The following is a 20044-nucleotide window of genomic DNA, read 5'->3' as shown; positions in this document are numbered from 1 at the left end:
CGACGACGGGGGAGCTATTACAACATGCACGACGAACAACGCCTAATACAGCACAGAGCCGAAACTACACATGACTTCTTCCGGGCTCCCACTCCCACATTCAGACCCCCTCCCGCTTCCGCCCACCGCCGGCACCTCGACGCGCAAACCCCACCACGCCGTCCTCCACGGCTCCGCAGCCACCGCCTCCCACCCCACCCCCCCTCCGCACCCGTAAACGCGCGACTCAGCACCACCGCCCGGATCGGGCACGCCCGCGCGCCCGCCGCGTCGCGCAGCGCACAGCACGCGCGCACGAGCCCCTGCAGCACCGCGCACCACGCCGCGTCCGCGTCCCGCGTCTCTGCGTCCAGCATCGCCGCGAGCCGCACGCCGCGCGCGACGGGCGCGTCCGCCGCCCACGCGCGGAGCTCCCCCTCCTGCGCGCCGCCGTCGGCATCGCCGTCGCCGTCGAACCCAGGGGCGCACAGCGAGGCGAGCACGCCGCGCCGCGCGTCGCTGCGGCGCACGGCATCGGGCGTGGGGAGCGCGCACGTGGCGCGGGCGCAGGTGAACGCGTACTTGTCGCGGAGCTCGTGCTGCCGCGCGCGCCGCGGGAGGAGCGTGGTGCTGAGGTAGGTGATGGTCGCCTGCGCGCCGGCGGGGATGGGCTGCGGGGCGCGGACTTCGAGGGAGAAGGAGTCGAGGTCCCAGAAGCAGTGTGCGTTGGGGCTGCAGCTGCCGCGGGCGTCGACGCGCGAGCCGTCGAGGGCGGGGGTGGGGGTGGGGGTGGGACGCACCTGTGGTTGAAGCGCGAGGTCATGTCGCAGACGCCGGCGTACGCGAGATCGCCGCTGCCGGGCAGCGTGCCGATGAGCAGCGCGTTGGTCTCGACGATGCCGCGGAGGTCGGCGGGGTTGGCGGACTTGTAGTTGGTGAGCCTCTTGAGGAACGCGCGGTCGGTCGCGTTCGTGTGGTTCTCGACGACCATGGCGAGCATCGCGTCCGGGTGGAGGCCGCCCGCGCGCTGGTCGTAGGGCATCATCTCGGGGAGGACGGGTAGCGGGCGCTCCTTCGCGATGAGCGCGCCCGCGGCGTGCGCGCGGGCGAGGACGACGCCCTTGCCTGCGTCGGGGACGTCGGTGATGTTGAATGCGCCGACGGGGGCGAACGGCGTGGGGAAGGACGGGGTGGCGAGGATGCGTTCCTTCACGCCTGGGTAGAGGAGGCAGGTGGCGCACGCGGTCGGGGGCCAGACGAACGTGGTCGGGGGCGGGGGGAGGACGGTGACGACCATGGCGTGGTTCGGCGCGGCGAGGAGACGCGCGAACGCGTCTGCTTTGGCCTCTTTGAGCGACATGGACGGTGCGCGTGGACGGGGAAGGCCCGACGGGATGGGGAGTGGCGTGGCGTCCTTGACGCGTTGCACCTTGACGGCGTCGACAGGCTTTTTCGCGCTGGCGGGCGGTCGCGGGGCGTCTTTGCGGGCGTTGGGGGCGAGCAGAAATCCGCGGCGCATGGTGGAGGAGGACAAGGAGGAGAAGGAGAGCAGCACGCACCGTAAGCGGGCGCCGGAGCTCAGAACACGCATGGCATCCGGGTACGATCCTGAATCAGATTATAACTTAAGAAACACGCAGAATACAGATTGGAGCAACAGGCGTCAGATCCCGACTCGCCGCCGCGGCGTCTGCGTCACCCGCGACCCAGCCCCGACACCCGTGTGCCGCGGCGTCCCCGGCACGATCACCTTGGCGCTCGACCCCGTCGCCGCCTTGACCGCCTCCGCCTCCTCCTTTGCCTTTTTCGCCGTCCTGTGCGACATCGACGCGCGGTCAGTCGCGCGCTTCACAGCACCGCTCGCAAAGGGAGAGAAACACGTACTCCTCGCGCTGCTTCGCCATCTCGGTCTCCAGCTCGGCCCGCTTCGAGAACTCGCGGTCGGCCTGCCGCCGCGACCCACGCTCGTCAAAGTTCTTCTCCCGCACCGAATAAAACACGGATCCGAGCTCGGCTGCGCAAAGAGAAAAAGTTAGTGTGTTTGTGTGTGTGAGCGTGCGTGAGAACGCAACGCGTACCGAGCCAATACGGGTCCACCGCGGTCACCTGCGTCATGTACTCCTTCGAGGTCAGGATCAGCTCGTGGTAGATCACGTACGACGGCGTATCTGTGCGTGCGACGGCGCCAGCGTCAGCATCCGTTCCGCGGGGACGAGTCAAGCAACGATTCGGCGCTCACATCCCAGTCCGTACAGCGCGCTCGTGGGGTGCAGGTGCGTCGGCAGGCCAGAGCGGATGTTCACGAACTCGCCGATGCCCTTCACCCGCGCCGCCTGGTGGAAGTACCCGGACGCGATCGCCTTCCTGCACACACGCACGGTCTCAGCATCGGTTCGCGCGCGCGATAGACAAAGGAGGACGGCGGACGAGCGGATGGGCGGGCGACGTACCGGATCACGTCAAAGTCCGTCCCGGCCGAGATGATGTCCATCTTCTGGAACTTCATGATGTCCTCGAGCTGCACGCGCACCTCCCGCGCCTTCTTCAGCAGCTTCGGGTGCAGGAAGTGCCGCAGGCCCCAGTCGTCGCGGTACCTAGACGGAGACGACCGATCAACTCGTGCGTGGCACAGCGACGGCAAGCGCGCCTGCTCACCCGTGGCTCTTCCACTGGTTGAACACGTTCAGGAGCGTCAGGTGGTCGCTCTCGGGCACGTTGAACTTCTCGCGCGCCGCGTCGGCCTCCTCCATCCGCTCTTTCGGGCGGTAAAACACGCTCGGCACGGACAGCATCGAGACGATGGTCAGCATTTCCGACGAGCACTTGTACTCGACCGACGTGATCAGCATCTTCGCCATCGACGGCTCCATCGGGAACTCGGACATCTTGCGCCCGCTCGGGGTCAGGTCCCCGACGTTGTCGAGCGCGCCGAGCACCCACAGTTGATACATAGAATTAAGGATGTTTGCCTGGACGAATGAACGAGTGAGCTCGCCGCGGCATATACGAAGGGAGGCGGGAGGGGAACTACCTGCGGCGGAGGATCCATAAAGTCAAACTCGAGCAGGTTCTTCACCCCGAGCGACTTGAGCAGCAGCACGGTGTTGGCCAGGTTCGTGCGCTGGATCTCGGGGATCGTGTTCTCGAACAGCTCGTTCCTGTACGCCATCTCCGTGTACAGGCGGTAGCAGAAGCCGCTGCCCGTGCGCCCCGCCCGCCCCGTGCGCTGGTTCGCGTTCGCCTGGCTGATGGGCGTGATCTGCAGCGCGTCCATGCCCACCTTGGGGTTGTACACCTTCAGCTTTGAGTACCCGGCGTCCACGACGTACAGGATGCCGTCGACTGCCAGGGTCTTGCGTCAGCTCACCTCGATACAACGAAGCGCGCAGCCGAGGGCTTACCGGTAAGCGACGTCTCCGCGATGTTCGTCGCCACGATGACCTTGCGCCGGCCGTCGCTGGTCGGCTCGAAGATCTTCGCCTGCAGGTCGGCGGGCATCTGCGAGTAGATCGGCAGGACCGCCAGCGGGGCGGGTTCGTCGAGCTGGGAAAGGCGCTCTGCGTGGCCGATCAGTGGACGGACGGTGCGTGGAAAGTGGCGCACACACGCACCCTGCACGACTTGGCATGTGATCTCGATGTCCTCCTGGCCCGTCATGAACACCAAGATGTCGCCGGGGGGCAGAGAGAGGTGGATCTGCAGGACCTGCTTCACGGCGCTGTCGACGTAGTCTTCGCAGGGGGACTTTGCGTGATAAGTCTCCACCGGGAACGTACGACCGGGGATGGTGAAGGTCGGCGCATTGCCGTAGAACGACGAGAACTGAGCGCGTTGTTGGCGTGAGGGTTGGACGGACGCGTGCGAGGGGTCGTTTACGTACCTTGTCGGCGTTCATCGTAGCGGAGGTCACGATGAGCTTCAAGTCCCTCCTGCGAGACAATACTGTCGTGGGAGGCGATGAGCGAGGGCCACGCGATAAATAAATCGTTGCCTACTTTTACGGAGCAGGCCCATAAGGACGTCAGTACTGAGAGAGCGCTCGTGCGCCTCGTCCAGAATAATGACGCTGTACCGGTCCAAGTCCCCCTCGTTCAACGATTCTCTTAGAAGCACGCCGTCCGTCATATCTATTTCCATCGCAAGCGTCAAGTCGTCTCCAACGCGCAAAGCAAGCAAGGGCGCAACGCACACTTGATCTTCGTCTCCGCCGACGTGCAGTCCTCGAACCGGATCGCGTACCCCACCAGCGCGCCGAGCTTGCACTCCATCTCCTCGCTCACGCGCTTCGCGACCGACATCGCGGCGACGCGCCGCGGCTGCGTGCACCCGATGATCCCGTGCGTGCAGTACCCGTCCTCGTACAGGAACTGCGACAGCTGCGTCGTCTTGCCCGACCCCGTCTCGCCCACGACCACGACCACTGTTATCCACACGCGCGCGCGTCAGCAACTGGCACACCGGACGGGTGGGCGGACGGGCGGGCGGCAGGGTGGACGGGCGGGCTTACCCTGGTTGTCCCGGATCGTGCGCAGCAAGTCCTCGCGGCACGCAAACGCAGGCAGGTACTCCCGCTGCTCGCGCAGGGTGCGGTTCCGCGCAAAGGCGCTCACGCCGGCGGAGGTCTTCAGATGGCTCGCGAACTTGGAGTCGCCCTTGTAGTCCTCCTTCTCCCCGCTCTTCGCCTTGGCCTCGGCCTCGGCTGCAGACGCACACGCGCATCAGGCAGGAGCAGGAGCAGGGGCGGCGGGGCGCGCGCGCATAAAACGCAAGACGCTACGTGAATGTCCAATATGGCAGGATCGAGCAACGGGAACGGGCACGGCGTACCTTCAGCCGCGGCCTCCTCGTCCTTAACCCCCATAATATTTCCGAGCGCAGTCCCGCCGAGCGCGGCGAGCTTCGCGGCGGCCTTGGCGCGCTCCGCCTGCTCGCGCTTCTCCTTGACGAGCGCGGAGCCCTTCTTGGCGAAGATCGCCATGTCGCTCGTCGGGTCGCGGATCGGGTTGATCGGGTCGAGCAGCTTCGTGAAGACGGTGCGGCCGTCGAGGAAGGGCGGCTTGAGGTCGTGCACGATGACGTGCACGGTCGACTCGGACTCGTCTTCGAAGTCGAGGTCGACGCCCTTGCGCGTCGCGATGCCGGACGTGACCATGCGGTTGGCCTCCCACAGGTCGTTGTCTGCATTCTGGGAAAGTAAAAGAGCACTCAGCGAGGGGAGCGCGCGCGGCGACGGACGGGGCAACGTACATATTGCGCTTGCCGCGCCGAGATCTTCTTCTGCAAAACGACGGTGTGAGGCTCAACAGCGAGACAAACTTACACCGAACGTACCACCTGCTTCGTCACGATCTCCGCCTGCTTCAGCGCCGTCAGATCCTCGTACTGCGCGAGCGGATTATGCTCCTCGTCGCCCATCAACCCGCCCTCCTCCGCGCCCATATACCAATCCCGGTCCAAGCGGATCTGCTCCTCCTCCCACTCCCGCGCGTCAAGCTGCACGCCGTCGCCCTCGCCCTCGTCCGGGCTGCCCCCGCGCGACGCCCGCGGCGTCGGTGCGTCCCACCGGCGGCCCCGCGCGCCGCCCCACCCCGCCCCACTCTCACCACCGCCCCGCCGGTCGCGCGGCGTCGAGTCCCAGCCGACATTCGGCACGCGCACGCTCGGGTTGTCGTCGCGCGCGCCCGCGCCGCGCTCCGAGCGCGGCGTCGCCTCCCAGCCGCGGCCGCCGCGGTTCCCGCCGTAACTATCCCTGTACCCGCGATCGCGCTCCCGCTCCCGCTCGTCGTCATTACGGTGTTGTTGGTGGTGATACCTGCCGTCGCGCCTGTACTCGCGCTCGCGGTTAGAGCGCCGCTGAAACTCGCCGAGCCCGCGCGGGGCATCCTGCCGGGGCTCGGGGCGCGCGACGATGCCCTCTATCGAAGAATCGATGAGAGGCGCGGCGAAGGGGCAGGAGCGAAAAACACTCACCGCGCTGCTTGTCCCTGTTCCGACGGTACTCCTCGAGGCGCTGGCGTCCCGTCTCCGAGAGGCCGCCGGGGTGCGACGGGGTCTCCTCACCCCTGTGGCGAGCGTTGTTCATGCGCGAGGCCGGGAGCGCGGGGACTGGCGGGCGGGGCCGTCAGGCGAGCGATGTGAACTAGTTTGGGTGATGTCGGGCGTACCTTTGAAGACGGGCTCGGCGGCGTCGTCGAGGCGCGGCCGCTTGCGGCTGCCTTCTTGTGCGGCCGCGAGCCGCTTCTCGTGTGCGAGCCTGTCGAGGCCGAGCACGGACGTGCGCGGGGTCGGCGGCTCGAGCGGCTTTGCGGGCTGGCGGAAGGTGTGTTGCTGTGCGCGAGGGTGCGTGAGGCAGGGAGTCAAAGAGTCAGTCAGGCAGGCGGGCAGGCGGGCAGGCACGAGGTGCACGCACCGAGTCTTTTCGCATGAGGCCGCCCTGTCTGACGGGCTCTGGCTCGAGGACCTCGCTGTCGTGCACGGTGATGCCCTGCACGGGCTGCGGAACGTGGCCGGAGGCCTCCTGCGCCGCGTGGGCGGCGATCTCGGCGTACAGCTCGGCGAGAAAAGAGTCCCTGAACTTGCCGAACGATTTTGCGGCTGTCCGCGGCGGCGAGCGGCGAGCGGGGGCAGAGGAACGAAGGACAAGGGGCGCGTGAGGGGCGGGGGACAAGCAGAGCGGCGGGGCGGGACTGACCTTTGAGGAAGCCCTCCTCGGAGCTGGTGCGCGCGATGTCGGTGACGCGGGTGGCGAGGAGGTCGTTGGGGTTGACGAGGTTGAGCGCGCGGGCGAGCTTGATGGCGAGCTGGTGGTTGAAGTCGTCGGGCGGGGCCTGGGGGCCCTTTGGCGACGTCGGACTCATGGTGGCAGACGTCGAGTGCGTGTGGGTGCGTGTGGCAGGCGTCGTCGACGCAGAGGACGGCGGCGAGGACAAGGAGGATTCGATTTGTCAGCACGCGGTTCTGGTATTTACGCTAATAAATATTCGACGCTCGACGCGACGCGGCTCTGCACTGCGAACGATATCTCTCCAGCCATCGTACAAACAGACCGTCCCACGTGTTACACCCCGACCCGAGCGAAAACCCCATCGAAGAAACGACTGCGCAAGCTCATCAGGCGGTGCTCGGTGTGCGAGCGCGAGAGGACGTGCCTCTCACATATACAGCCCCTCATCGTCGTCGGCGCGGGCGTCTGCGTCCGCGTCGTCGGAGCCTGCGCTGGAGCCCGGCGTCTGCGCCTCGACGCGGACGATCCTGGGCCAGGGGATCATGACCTGGCCGACGTAGCGCCCGTGCGGGTTCTCTGCGGGGCCGAGGCGGAACTCGTCGGTGTTGACGAGGAGGAGGTTGAGGGCCTTGTCTGTGCCGACGAAGGTGCCGAGGAAGATGCGGCCGTCGGCGATGGTGACGCGGAGGGGGCGGCGGAGGAGGGGCTTGAGGGCGTCGGCCATGAATGGGGACGGGTCACGCGGGTCACGGGTGTGACGGAGGAGGAGACGTGACGGTGTGCGGGTGCGGCGGGGACATGAACCCGTTCCAGAGCGACGCCGCGCTCAGCATGCAGGGCGCCTTCTCCTCCCCCGACACACACAAGTACTCCGTCATCCTCCCCACCTACAACGAGCGCAAGAACCTCCCCGTCGTCGTATGGCTCCTCGCACGCGTCTTCCAGCAAAAGTGAGTGCGCGCGCCCAGGTCTCCGCGGGGGGGAGCAGCGGCGGCGGCGGCTGACGTGGTCGGCGAGCACACAGTGATTTGGCGTGGGAGATCATCGTCGTCGACGATAACAGCCCGGACGGCACGCAGGTCGTCGCCGCCGAGCTCGCTCGCGTCTACGGCGAGGACAAAATCGTAAGCTGCCCCCACCGCTCCCCTCGCGCCGTCCCGCGCTCAAATCACCTCTGCAGGTCCTCCGCCCGCGCGCCGGGAAACTCGGCCTCGGGTACGTGCTCACGACCTGATCGTGTCCGCCGCAGCGTGGCCTGACGGTGCGCAGGACGGCGTACATCCACGGGCTCGACTTCGTCACGGGGGACTTTGTGATCATCATGGACGCCGACTTTTCGCACCACGTACGTCCCGTCCCGCTCGCCGCCAGTCGTCACATCGCCGACGCTCAGTCGCGCCGTCTAGCCCAAGTTCATCCCGCAGTTCATCCGGTGCGTCCGGCTCTCTCCCGCCTCCCTCGCCCGCTAACTGGTGTGCCGGCGCGCGCGCAGCCTCCAGCGGGCGCACAACCTCGACATCGTGACGGGCACGCGCTACCGCTCGACGGCGACGCCCGCGATGCCGGGCGCGCAGCCGGGGGGCGTGCACGGCTGGGACCTGAAGCGCAAGATCGTCTCGCGCGGCGCGAACTTCCTCGCGGACACCGTGCTCAGCCCCGGCGTGAGCGACCTCACGGGGAGCTTCCGGTGAGTCCCCGCCTCGCCCGCCACCACTGCGCGCGAACGCCCGTTGACATGGACGTGGGCCTGGACGTGTGCTTGGGCTCGCGCGCGCGCAGGCTGTACAAGGTCGCGGCGCTGCGCCATGTGATCACGCTGACGGTCTCGCGGGGGTACGTGTTCCAGATGGAGATGATGGTGCGCGCGCGCGCGCTGGGGTACACGGTCGGCGAGGTGCCGATCACGTTCGTGGACCGGCTCTTCGGGGAGAGCAAGCTCGGCGCGGACGAGGTCGTGCAGTACGCGAGGGGCGTCTGGGCGCTGTTCACCTCTGTGTAGCACGCGTGTTTTGTTTTCGCTGTGTATTACTCGTGATAAAAAAATAGTCTCGTAGGAAAGACGGAGCGACGAGTGCTTTGGTCGAGTGAGCTGCGACGAAAACGGCGTCGAGTCGAGTGTTGCAGGAGACTCGACCCTGAAGTGTGACGGACACCACCGCCAACGATGCCCTCCCCGCCTCTCATGCCCGCCCGCCTCTTCAGCCTCTCATCCGCCCTGCACCACCAGAACCCCCTGGTACGCCCGCGCCTACACACACCGCGCACTGCGTCGCTGACCTGCCCAGCCCAGGGTCTCCCGCGCGCCGGCGCCCCCGCGCCCCCCTCGCTCCCGCGCAGAGGCGGACCCGTCGCCAAACGGCCAATCCCACACGTGAAGAGGGTGCTCGTCGTCGCGAGCGGGAAGGGCGGCGTCGGGAAGAGCACGGTCGCAGGTGCGTGCGCTGCCCGTCGTTGCTCACGAGTCGTGCCGCGTGTGACGTGCGACGTGGGACAGTGAACCTCGCGTTCGCGCTGGCGATGAGGGCTGGGGAGCGGCGGCTGCGGGTGGGCCTGCTCGACCTCGACATCTTCGGGCCCTCCATCCCGAAGCTCATGGGCCTCGACCGCGCAGACGAGCCGCACCTCACGCCCGGTGCGCATTCCCTCCTCACACCCGCGCCCCAGCCCCCACTGACCAGCCCACGTCTCGCGCGAACGCACGCACGCACAGCCGGCGCCCTCGTCCCGCTCACGAACCACGGCATCCCATGCATGTCCATGGGCTTCCTCCTCCCAAAATCCACCCCCGCACCTGGCTCGAGCGCGAGCGCGGGCTCGAGCGCAGACACGCCCGTCGTCTGGCGCGGCCTCATGGTACAGAAAGCAGTCCAACAGCTGCTGTTTGACGTCGACTGGCGGCTCGGCGCGCGCACAGACGCATCTGCGTCCGGGTCCGAGTCTGGGTCGGGAACGGGGACAGGGCTCGACGTGCTCGTGGTCGACATGCCGCCGGGCACGGGCGACGTCCCGCTCACGCTCGGCCAGCTCGTCGCCGTAGACGGTACGTCTCCGCGCGGCCTCGCTTCGCATCCGCCTTTTTGACGTCGCGCGCCCCTGCGCGCGGGGGAAACAGGGGCCGTCATTGTGTCGACGCCGCAGGACGTCGCGCTCGCGGATGTTAGGAAGGGCATCGCGATGTTCCGCAAAGTCGGAGTCCCCGTACGCACCATCCTCCACCTCCGCGTCGCCGTCCCTAATCTTGTTTTCACTCTCTTATTTTATCTTATTTTATTGTTTCTCGCGGGCCAGATCACTGGCCTCCTCCTCAACCAATCTTACTTCCTCTGCCCGTCGTGCGACGTCCGACACGACCTGTTCGGCTCGTCGGACCTGTTCCACGCGACCGCGCGCCAGCTTGGCGTGCCGGTGCTCGGCGAGCTGCCGTTGGCGCCGGAGGTGAGCGGGAGCGGCGACGCGGGGGCGCCGTATGCGCTGCTGGGCGGGGCGGGCGGCGGAGGTGGGGCGCGGTGGAGGGAAGGCTTGGAGGAGGTTGCGGAGAGGGTGTGGGGATCGCTGGGTTGATCGAGGTGAGTGTTCGGCTTTCGTTTGCATGCGTGTGCGGCGTCCTGAACTGACGGCCTGGTGTACTTGTGGGATAGAGTGTTGGTTGCGTGTTGCTTTGCGAGTCATGATGTCTTCGAGCTATACGCGTCGCTTGTTGGACGTCGCATGAAATACGAGCGTCTTACTTGGCTCGTTTAAGACCCGGTACCATGCTCGGACGGACAGAGTGGCAAGCAGTACTCGCACCACCCCAGGGCCTGTCCGTTACAAACACACCGTCGACTGATCCATCGCGTCGCCGAGCCACTAACTCCCGAAACCGACCTGTTGATTGGGCAAGGCGGAGCGGCGCAGCCGCCCAGTCACGTTCCTCGCCTCTCACTTCACGATGACGCGCGTGATACCACTGAAACAAGCTGACATTCGCAGAAATCGTCCGGCATAGCTGCATACAGATATCAAACCAAGGATATAAAAACCACGACCCCTACGTGCGCCGCCCTTGGAACAATGGGCACTCAAGCCCCCACATCAAGGTCGAGCACGAGCGCGGGCAATACTCAGATATTGATGGGCGTGCACCCGATATTGATCAGCCCGTTCTACCACCATCGCCAATCAGCATTCACGGTCGAACACACGGACGGACAGGCGCGCTCACGAAGCTGTTGCCGGTGCAGCACACGGGCTGCGCGGCGCACGACGCGCCCGCGCCCGCGCCGCCGACCGTGATCGGGGCGCAGCCGAACCCGACGATGGCGTTCACGTCGCCGACCTTGATCCCGAGCAGGCCGAGGATGACGCTGATGCCCGGCGCGCCGGCCTGCGGGGGGTACCAATCAGATTCAGGGTGGGAGGGGGAGAGGGGGGGGGGGCTTACGGATTGGAGAGCGTTGCAGCATTGGATGCTGCCGGTGTTGCAGGCGGCGGCGCTCTGGCTGGGCTTGGTGGTCGCGCTGGGCTTGGCGGCTGCGCGGGACGCGGCGGCTGCGGGGTGCGCGGACGCGGACGCGGCGCACGCGAGGCAGAGGAAGAAGGCGAGGAAGAGTGTGGGGACGCGGGCGAACATTGTGTAAATGGATGTGGGTGCAGGTGAGCGGGGTGGGGCTGCTGTTCGGTCGAGCGAAAGAGTGTGCGGAGATTGCTGGGGAGCTGGGGTAATAGGTGAGTGGTGCGTGTAAGTGCTTTTATAGCGGGCGTGCGGGCGTGCGGGCAGGCGGGTTGGCGGCAGGTGGGAGCGTGTGTGGGCCCGAGCACGACGCCGAGGTTTCCATGTTCGCGCTGGCTGCTGCTGCTGCTGCTGCTGCCAGCCCAGTGTCCGCCCACACTCCCGAGAGCTGATCGTGAAAGGTCAAGCAGCGAGCCATGGCATCGACCTCGAGACGTCCGAGGACCCCCACCCCCACCCCCTACCAGCACCACCACAGAGGGAGACCAGCACCCACCGCATTAGCCGCTACAAAGGTGCACATCAAGCCTCCCGCCACGCCGCTTCCGCACAGCACGATGCGAGCGGAGGACGAGGGGACGGGGAGGTTCGCGGTCCCCTGGGCGACGTCACGTCCTTCTAGACGCTGAGCATCGCCGGCCGCAGGTCGACGCGTGTGCGCGCGTGCGGGCTTGCTCTGATCACGCACGGCGCGCGACGCCTGACAATTGGGGGTTCTCGCGCGCACGCGATGGTGCGTCTGTCCACGGTGTACCGATACGTACTAGTGGAGGTTCCTGCGTCTGCAACGAAACCATGCCCGATATCGGCGCCATGCGCGTATACGCGCGCGCTGCTCGGCGCTCAGGTGTTCATTCTGGGGAAGCTACAAGGAGAGACACGGATCGTACGAGAGCAATTACAAAGGAACGGAACAGCACGCTTCGTTTCACGACACGAACACAACGCGCATCTCACCCCGAACCGTTCTCGCCCGCCTGCGCACCATCCCCCGCCCCGGCGGCGGCGGCCACGCGCAGGTTCCACTACACCGTCCTCTGCGGCTCCTCCGCGACCTTACCCCACCCCGTATCCCCGCCCACAAACGCCCTACACATCTCCGCCGCCCTCCGCGCCCACGCCCTCGCGCGCGTAGCGTCGCGCAGCGCGCAGTGCGCGACGACGAGGCGCCTTAGCAGCGGCGCCCGCGCGCGGTCCTCGTCCCACGTCTCCGCGTCGAGGAGCGCGACGAGGCGCAGGCACGGCGCGGTGATGTGGTCGTCTGGCAGCGCGGGGTCTGCGGCCCGCGCGCGGAGCTCCGCGTCCTCGGCGGCGGCGACGGCGGCAGCGGAGGCGTCAGAAGCGTCTGGGGGGACGGAGGCTGCGAGGGACGCGCGGCGCGCGTCGCTGGCCGCTGCGTCGGCGGTGGGGAGGCTGCATGCGGGGCAGGCGCAGCGGAAGGCGTACTTGTCCGCGAGCGCCTGCTGGCGCGCGCGCCGCGGGAGGAGGCGGGTGTTGAGGTAGGAGATGGTGACCTGCTCGCCCTTGCGGATCGGCCGGATCGCGCGGAACTCGAAGGAGAAAGACTCGAGGTCCCAGAAGTGGGTTGCGTTGGGGGAGCAGCTGCGCGGGCGATCGTGGCGTGAGTAAAGCGGAGGGACGGAGAGAGAGTGAGAGCGAGTGAGACGAGGAAGGTGCTCGCGTACCTGTGGTTGATGCGCGAGGCGGCGGCGCAGACGGCGTGGTGCTCGAGCGCGTGGCCGGGCAGGCTCGGGACGGGGAGCGAGTTGGTGTCGACGATGTCCCTGTAGTCCGCGGGGTCTGCGGACTTGCAGTGATGGAGCCCCAGGAAGAGCGCGCGGTCGTCCGGCGGCATCGTCTGGTCGACGAGCATACGCAGCGGCGCGTCCGGGTGGGTGGCGCCGGGGGCGCGGGAGTAGAGGATCTCGCGGGGCACGAGCAGCAGCGGGCGCTCCTTTACGATGAGCTCGCCGAGCGCGAGGTCGCGCACGGCGAGCACGCCCTTGCCCGCGCCAGGGACATCGGCGATGTCGGCGGCGGCATCGGGCATGAAGGGCTTCGGGAAGCCCGGGGTGGCGAGGATGTGTTCCTTGGCGCCCGGGAAGAGTAGACACGAACGAGTAGGAGGGGGGGCGAGGGGAGGGTGGTCATGATGAGGCCGTGTTGCGGGGTGGCACGGAGGCGGGCGGACATGTCTTGCAGCACGTCTTCGTGCGGGACGTTCAGTGGGGCGGGGCGGACGGGGCCTGCGGGGATCGCGAGTGGCATGTTGGCCGACTCGCGACGAGCAGGGGCTCCGTCGTTGCGGCCGGCAGAGCCAAGCAAGAAATCGCGGCGCATGGACGAGATCAAGGGACGAGGAGGGAGGAGGAGAGAGGCACACAGGTGGGCGGGCGGGAGGAGGACAAGGAAGGTCGCGGCGGGCGCTCAACGAGGGCCATCGACTCGGGAAAGCAACTGCATCGTACAATTCCGACAAACGCTCAGTCCTGGCTACCACATATCGTCCGAGCCAGCGTCCCACCCGCCCTTGTCCCGCACCCCCGCCGTCCCGCCCAGCTTCGTCTTGGCCTTCGACTTGCGGCCGCCCAGCTCCTTGTACATCTCGCGCATCTCCAGCTTGCCCGGCTTATCCACCGCCTCCGCCTCGAGCCGCCACCGCTCCTCCCGCTGCTCGCGCGGCGTCTGGTGCCCCGACGCGGTGGGCGTGCTGTAGCCCGAGGAGCGCGAATAGGGGCGCATGGGGCCCAGCGGCGGCGAGCGGCTGAGCACGAACTGGGCGTACATGGCGATCTGCGGATCGCGCGTGGGTAAGAGCCGGCTTGGCTAGGCAGGCAGGCCTGAAAGATAGACGTACCCAGCTCTGCTTCGACTCGCGCTTCGTCCACTTGCCCTGCGGGAGGCTCTCGTCGTGGAAGTTCTCCTTTCTGTAGTGCTGGAACCAGACTGGCGCCCCGATCGTGAGCACGAGCGATCGCCGAGGGCCGAAGGCGACGAAACGCACCGTAGTTTAGCGTCTGGCTCTTGTGCCATTTCTTGGACACGCGGGAGCAGGCGGCGAGGTCGCGGATGGCGAGATGTCTGAAGATCTGCTGGGAGATCTCCGTGGGGAACGCCCGCAGGGGGTCCGCGGGAGACTTGCGCGCGGAGAGGTGCAGGGGGCGCGGGAGGGGGCGGGCGGCGGCTCCTCTAGTCGGGGACGGCGGGCGCGAGGAGGGACGCGAGCGCGCAGGGGTGCCAGGGAGGGAGACCTGGGGGCGCAATCACGATTCGGGCCCCGTGGGATGATGGGAGCGGGCGACGTACGACGTTGACGAGCTCGTCGTCCGAGTCGTCCCTGTCTGCGTAGGGCGGTGTGCGCTGCTCTGCGGCGTTCTGTTTGAGGAGACCCTGGAGGAGCGAGGAGGACATGGTGGGCGGCGGAGAGGAGGCGGAAGAGGAGGCGGAGGCGCTCTCCACCCCTTGCTTTGCGCTGACGTCACAAGATCATGTGATGCTCTCATCCCCTGCCGCCCACCGACATTGATGTCCTCCCATATGTTTCGACACCTTTCATCAGATGCTTTACTTGTACCATCGCCGATGGCATATTAAATGTAGTACGACATCTTCCTCGAGGCTCACGACAAACCCTATTGGGCAGAAAGTAAGAGCTAAGATAACCTCAAGCACATGCATGTCGGATACACTGAATGCATGGTATACAGCCGTCCAACGAGTTCAGAGATCGAGGATGATCAAATGAAGCGTAGTGACAGTGACGCGACGGAGGGAACAGAATTCCGCAGCGATCATGGGCAGGGCACAAGAGGGTATGAGTCTGAGCCGTGACCGACCTCAGGGGATCCTTTTGACAAGCCTCAACGGAATCCGGTCAAACGTGAATGCAGTCCCCGAGAGGCGCGCGCAGCCCATCGCCCTCTCTTCATACTTCTCCGCAGTCTCACCCTCGCCCAGGACGGGCTCGAATTTCCAGTCGAAAAGGAACGAGGCGAGGATAGCGAGGGCTTCGACCTGCGCGAACTTGCGCCCTGGACATGTACATTCACGATCCCCTTGAATAACGCAGACACGCCGCTCGCGTTTGAGAGCACACACGCACCTACGCAGGCGCGCGGGCCCATCCCGAACATCCCGACCTCCTGCTCGGAGGCGCCGATCCACCTCTCGGGGCAAAACCGGTCCGGGTCCTGGAACAGGTATGGGTTGCGGACTGCCCGCCCCCAGATCTCAGTACCGAGCTGTGGTGCCACGCCGGAATCGAGAGACGGCGCTCACACATCGCGATCAGGTCGAAAATCATCAGGGCGCCTTTCTTGAGCACGACGGTCGACGCCGTCGGGCGGGCGACGGCGATCGGCACGTCTTCGGTCATCTCCCGGGGAAAGAACAAGGCAGCGGCTGTGGGAGGTGACGAAGGAATGAGCAGCACGCGGGCGCGGTATCGGTCGCGCTGGCTCACGGCAGAGCCTTTGGGCCTCCAGAAAGCAGGCAAGAGTGCGGCTCAACTGGCTGCTGTCGATGAGTTCCTGCAGGAGGCCGAGAGCCACGTCAGTGAATAGCATCCGACCAGGCGAAAGTCAAGGCGCACGGATAAATTATGGGTCCCGAATGCCGCCTTGACCTCTTGAAACGCCTTGTCCTGCTCATCTTGGTAGAGGGCGAGATAGACAAAGGTCGACATCAAACCGCTTGCCGTGGTCTCTGCAATGAACCATTCGATTTGGGGCAACAAACATCGCGAGGGAATCGCGACTCACCATGGCCCGCGAACATGAGTGAAAACATGTTGGCAACCTGGGCGCGCGTGATTGTCAGATCTGGCGGCACGATAGAAGGGGCATGTATTCACCACTTCTTGCTCGCTGAGAGAGTACTTCTGTGTCCCGAGGCTGGACGCCACGAGGCGGTTGAGGATATCGCCTGGTAAGCTGGCATCGTCCAAGTCGGCCCCGTCCATCTGATCATTTCTCCTTGTATCGATCGAGGCCGATATGAACGATGCAACAATCGACCAGGCATCCCCGATCCTGCGTAGACTGGAAGAGAGAAGATAGAACGATGAGATACTTCTGAGATAGAGATCCTCGGCCGACCTTTTCACAGGAAGCTTGTAAGCCCAAGACGGAAGGACCATCCGGGGCACAATGATCTCTGACACCACGCGGAGAGCCTCCGGAAAAGCCATGGCGCCCGACTCAGGCGGAGACCAGGACGTGGCAAATCCGAATCCACATTTCGAGATGATCATGAAAGTGAACTGCGTGACGTTCAGGTGATCTTCACGACAATGGACAAGTGGACAGAAGCCGCACCTTGAGTAAAAAGGAGTGGGCTTCCACAAACATGATATCTGTTTGAAGGCTCCAGCCCTCTGCTTGAAGCATCTGGTCATAGACCGCTCTAGCTTCCTTCCAAACGGAGGAAAATCTGAAGGTGAGAGTGAGCAGACGATAGCAAAACGAATATAGTGTGGCCCACATCTTATTGGTAAAAGCTGGGGCCACAACGCGACGGTGTCGTCGCCAAACATCGCCACTTGCCGACGAAAGGCTGTCGCCCAGGATTCTACGATATTGCGCCAACTTGAGAAGACTCGAGGGTCGTGTAACCCTGCGGAAACGTTACCTTGCGAGAGTCAAGTCTTGTGGTTTGACAAGGTTCAACTTGCTTTCGTTTCCGAGGATCTGCTTCATCACGTCCACAGAATTTGTATAATAACAAGGGGTTCCCGGAAAGATGGGGACCATCGATATAACATCACGAGTGTGGTTCAAGTACGCTGCAACAACGCACATGAGCATGTAGAAACTCGACGAGACCGTAGTTGATCACATGTCTTTGAGCTCCATGACCAAGAACTGCCAGGATTGGCACGATTGTTGGGGAAGATGGCACCGAAAGGACTTAGTGGAGAAAACATGGGTCTGAAACCGGGCATGAAGCTAACCCTCTGGGGTGGAATGGCTTGTTGAATGTGTGAACAGATGTCAATTAACGAGTTGCACGTACCCATAGACTCCTAACATATTTGAACACGCACAGAGCAAGAAACGAACACGAGACAGCGATAATGAGCGCCATGAAAGGGATTTGGTCACGTATGGGAGAATGTAGAGATAGAGGGATAAGATTGAGGACAACGCAGAAGCTGTTGATCCATGTTTTTCCCAACGCGTTTGCCTCCATTCGAATTTCCGAAGACAGTTGAGGCGGGATCAGGAAGGTCTCTTGTGAGAAATCAGAATGCTCTTGTGAAGCGTATGAGCGCCGAACACAGCAACGGCGCACGTACCTTCTCTTCAAAGGCATCATGCATCATATCACACACCCATGAGGACATCTAACACCAGCGATCACATATCAAGCAGGTTTGTACTGTGCCCGGCAAGATCCATGGGTACCTGTATTTTACGTTATTTCGGCTGGACATCCAATGAGATGAAGCTTACCAGGAGAGCAGGAAGGCTGAGATGCCTCTATCCAGCATTGCTCCCTTGGGGTCTTCTCCACTGTTTGTCGCCTGGCGAGGGACGAAAATGAAAGTATATGCGCGTAGCTTACAGTGCGAAAGCCAATTTCCAAGTCCTCGCCGTCCTCGGGGTTGTGACATAGGCGTGATGTCACAAGCGGTTCCGACGGGAAGGCTCATCCGTGTCCGGCCAGGTTTGGCCAGGAACCCCACCGGACCTGGGGAGCGCCAGCGCCGCGCCCCCGGGTGCGAGGACCGGGACCCAGTCGGCGTCGTTAAATCGCACGACTCGGGTGAGTTTTTGGATTTTGTATGGTGGGGAAATGCGGGGAAACGATGAGGGGTGCGGCGCAGCTCATTACGTGTCATGCGCGCAGAAGTTACGACTGCGAGGAGGCTCTGTGTTCGTTCAAGCCGGTTCGAACCTCGAGGACGCATACAAGGCTATACCACAAGGTTCATCAAACTGGATCCTCCGTCACACATCCGTATCGCTGCCAGGGCTGTCTAAGGTAGCAATATGGCTGCACGCACATCATCGTCCTTATCGAGGGGACGGAACTTGGTGCCCATCTCTTGCATTTCTACATCGCAGTGCGTGGGCTCGTCTCTCATTGACGTCCGAGTCATCATGTTGACTGTGCCCACGGTGCAACTTCGTCTAAGTGATGGATTTGTGCGTCGCTCACGAGGTCATGATGTCGACCGCAGGGCTGAACGATATCCCAGACAAGCGCGGAAAGTGAGTGTTGTTCCACATTATCGGCCCCAACAGGATGTGGTCATCGGTCTATACCGGCTGACAAGAATTTCGCGAGGAGAGAGAGGAGTAGAGAGGTATCATTCTGCTCTCCGCTTCTTCCTCTAACCTGAGCTTTGTGCTGGCGATAAAATGTATTGCGATAGATTGGGCTACAATTACGCTCGCGTATGCAATCCCATCGCGCGCAACGACTGATAGAGAGAAGGCGAGGGACAGCTCTACGCAAGTGCTGTGGTTCCCGACCTGCAAGAACTGAGCCACAGGTTCTGTCCCAGGGGCCAGGCGTATGATCGGCTGCAGGTTGTCTTCAGTATGTTTCAGAATGAGCTTCCTTCAAAGAGCATCATGATCTATCAAAACACGCTGACGCACTGTGCAGCCTGCCGATGCGCTACCATATGCGCCGGTGTTGGTCTTCTGATGGGCCTCTTCTAGTCCAAAGCCGCCACATCGAAAGGGGCCATCTTCAATACCAACGAGTCTTCTTGTTCATCGTCGATCTGATGCTCAAGGATCATGATCCTGGCGCTTGGAGCTTCCGGGTGAGCAGTGAACCGCTTTTCATTTTATGATGTACAAGTGGGACCGTTTTCACCACGTGCTGCAGATTAGATTTGGACTGACTTCGTATTTAGCCAAGTAGATGCTCTGAATTCAGATTCCCTCCCTATTCCGCCGACCATGGACTCCGTCCGTGCAGCAGATGCTAGTCTGTTCAGCGCTATCTACCAGACTCGTCAAGTGAACTATGTGACGAGTCAGTATCCCATTGGCGATCCCTCTATCGATTTGATAATAATCCGTATTCTGCGCTTTCTGCTTTCAATTTTTTAGTGTCTGCATTGACATTTCTGGCATTCGATATATGCGTTCAATTTTCGAGTGAGGTAGCTAATTTCATCTTATACTCTACGCTGAAATCGTGGGGGATGGACACTTATGGCATAGGTTGATCTGATATGGAAGTAGGTCGGAGATCCATCATTCTCTACTAGCATGTTGCCGGTGGTTGAAACACAATATTGCTTTAGAAGCCGCTGGTCATTTCCGAAAGTGCTGTATATATTTGCTCGATACTGGATGCATTTCCACAGGTTTTGGAGCAGTTCTAGATTAATAAATCGGAGTCGAACCTTGTTTTAGATTTGAAACTAGAAATCTTACAGAACCATAAGACCATCTATGACTTGGTGAACCCACGCACTTGATATAAGCGGAGCTTCAATCACGATCTGCCTCCGTGCAGCCAGCACGGATAAGTCCACCGCAGATACACCACAAGCCCACCATCTACTGTTCAGCTTCGATAACATTGGATAATGGCATATGCAGTGGATCTTGATAACTTGGTTTTGCTAGACTCTGGTATCACAATGATGATTAGGTGTTATGGAGCGAAGCTCTTGTCTGTGTCAGTGTTTTCGCCTTAGCTCGCAGGATAGCGACGACAAGGTTCAAGCGGAGTTCAAAAAAACGCGTTTACAATGGGCGAATCTGAACTGGAAAGGGGGGGGGAGCCCCCCTTCCAGTTCCAAAATCTAGAAGGGGGGTCTCAAGCTCCGACAGAATGGATTCGCTCGTGCCGACGCGGCAACCAAGCCATCGGAAGAATCT

General features: G+C 63.3%; 11 protein-coding genes across 11 annotated transcripts; 4 read left to right on the top strand and 7 right to left on the bottom strand.

Moving 5' to 3' along the window:
• Positions 1–100: 100 nt before the first annotated feature.
• Positions 101–1570, bottom strand: HETIRDRAFT_454290 (uncharacterized protein; the record flags this gene model as incomplete). The annotated part of the gene is made up of 3 exons (XM_009551986.1): positions 101–135; positions 212–717; positions 780–1570. The coding sequence occupies 3 exons, from the start codon at positions 1568–1570 to the stop codon at positions 101–103; spliced, it is 1332 nt and encodes a 443-aa protein (XP_009550281.1).
• Positions 1571–1575: 5 nt separating this feature from the next.
• Positions 1576–6836, bottom strand: HETIRDRAFT_479463 (uncharacterized protein; the record flags this gene model as incomplete). Its single annotated transcript, XM_009551985.1, has 21 exons — positions 1576–1793; positions 1864–1993; positions 2058–2147; positions 2219–2343; positions 2430–2573; positions 2635–2948; positions 3011–3321; positions 3381–3536; positions 3591–3801; positions 3860–3921; positions 3975–4106; positions 4169–4399; positions 4487–4678; positions 4807–5164; positions 5227–5256; positions 5311–5722; positions 5810–5894; positions 5950–6084; positions 6144–6306; positions 6389–6548; positions 6667–6836. 21 exons carry the CDS (start codon positions 6834–6836, stop codon positions 1643–1645), a joined length of 3762 nt encoding a protein of 1253 aa, XP_009550280.1. The 3' UTR covers positions 1576–1642.
• A 372-nt stretch (positions 6837–7208) lies between these two features.
• Positions 7209–7439, bottom strand: HETIRDRAFT_244356 (uncharacterized protein; the record flags this gene model as incomplete). Its single annotated transcript, XM_009551984.1, has 1 exon — positions 7209–7439. A coding segment is annotated over one exon (231 nt), but the record flags the coding sequence as incomplete, so codon positions are not given.
• Positions 7440–7534: 95 nt separating this feature from the next.
• HETIRDRAFT_68327 (glycosyltransferase family 2 protein) lies at positions 7535–8758 on the top strand (the record flags this gene model as incomplete). Its single annotated transcript, XM_009551392.1, has 7 exons — positions 7535–7653; positions 7728–7827; positions 7884–7918; positions 7973–8048; positions 8110–8135; positions 8196–8390; positions 8483–8758. The coding sequence occupies 7 exons, from the start codon at positions 7535–7537 to the stop codon at positions 8700–8702; spliced, it is 771 nt and encodes a 256-aa protein (XP_009549687.1). The 3' UTR covers positions 8703–8758.
• A 127-nt stretch (positions 8759–8885) lies between these two features.
• On the top strand, positions 8886–10264 carry HETIRDRAFT_326386 (uncharacterized protein; the record flags this gene model as incomplete). The annotated part of the gene is made up of 5 exons (XM_009551983.1): positions 8886–9135; positions 9198–9335; positions 9414–9743; positions 9816–9901; positions 9992–10264. 5 exons carry the CDS (start codon positions 8886–8888, stop codon positions 10262–10264), a joined length of 1077 nt encoding a protein of 358 aa, XP_009550278.1.
• Positions 10265–10806: 542 nt separating this feature from the next.
• HETIRDRAFT_181117 (hydrophobin-like protein) lies at positions 10807–11315 on the bottom strand (the record flags this gene model as incomplete). The annotated part of the gene is made up of 3 exons (XM_009551982.1): positions 10807–10848; positions 10908–11069; positions 11127–11315. The coding sequence occupies 3 exons, from the start codon at positions 11313–11315 to the stop codon at positions 10807–10809; spliced, it is 393 nt and encodes a 130-aa protein (XP_009550277.1).
• A 610-nt stretch (positions 11316–11925) lies between these two features.
• HETIRDRAFT_165480 (uncharacterized protein) lies at positions 11926–12330 on the top strand (the record flags this gene model as incomplete). The annotated part of the gene is made up of 1 exon (XM_009551981.1): positions 11926–12330. One exon carries the CDS (start codon positions 11926–11928, stop codon positions 12328–12330), a length of 405 nt encoding a protein of 134 aa, XP_009550276.1.
• Positions 12331–12571: 241 nt separating this feature from the next.
• On the bottom strand, positions 12572–13224 carry HETIRDRAFT_242993 (uncharacterized protein; the record flags this gene model as incomplete). The annotated part of the gene is made up of 2 exons (XM_009551980.1): positions 12572–12797; positions 12881–13224. Coding segments are annotated over 2 exons (570 nt in total), but the record flags the coding sequence as incomplete, so codon positions are not given.
• Positions 13225–13700: 476 nt separating this feature from the next.
• On the bottom strand, positions 13701–14537 carry HETIRDRAFT_241805 (uncharacterized protein; the record flags this gene model as incomplete). The annotated part of the gene is made up of 4 exons (XM_009551979.1): positions 13701–13988; positions 14053–14141; positions 14200–14446; positions 14502–14537. Coding segments are annotated over 4 exons (660 nt in total), but the record flags the coding sequence as incomplete, so codon positions are not given.
• Positions 14538–14761: 224 nt separating this feature from the next.
• cpm97 (cytochrome P450 monooxygenase 97) lies at positions 14762–17739 on the bottom strand. The gene is made up of 14 exons (XM_009551978.1): positions 17648–17739; positions 17239–17573; positions 17031–17122; positions 16824–16977; positions 16677–16763; positions 16511–16625; positions 16292–16455; positions 16048–16234; positions 15956–15992; positions 15787–15899; positions 15658–15724; positions 15474–15596; positions 15298–15408; positions 14762–15226 (listed from the first exon to the last, which is right to left on the bottom strand). Exons 2-14 carry the CDS (start codon positions 17277–17279, stop codon positions 15033–15035), a joined length of 1485 nt encoding a protein of 494 aa, XP_009550273.1. The 5' UTR covers positions 17280–17573; positions 17648–17739; the 3' UTR covers positions 14762–15032.
• Positions 17740–17815: 76 nt separating this feature from the next.
• HETIRDRAFT_454282 (uncharacterized protein) lies at positions 17816–18413 on the top strand (the record flags this gene model as incomplete). The annotated part of the gene is made up of 2 exons (XM_009551977.1): positions 17816–17960; positions 18379–18413. The coding sequence occupies 2 exons, from the start codon at positions 17816–17818 to the stop codon at positions 18411–18413; spliced, it is 180 nt and encodes a 59-aa protein (XP_009550272.1).
• Positions 18414–20044: the final 1631 nt, after the last annotated feature.

This window comes from Heterobasidion irregulare (genome assembly GCF_000320585.1).
Source record: "Heterobasidion irregulare TC 32-1 unplaced genomic scaffold scaffold_09, whole genome shotgun sequence".
NCBI lineage: Eukaryota > Fungi > Basidiomycota > Agaricomycetes > Russulales > Bondarzewiaceae > Heterobasidion > Heterobasidion irregulare.
Note: the sequence above shows the minus strand (reverse complement) of the source record. Positions and strands in the feature narration are given on the sequence as shown.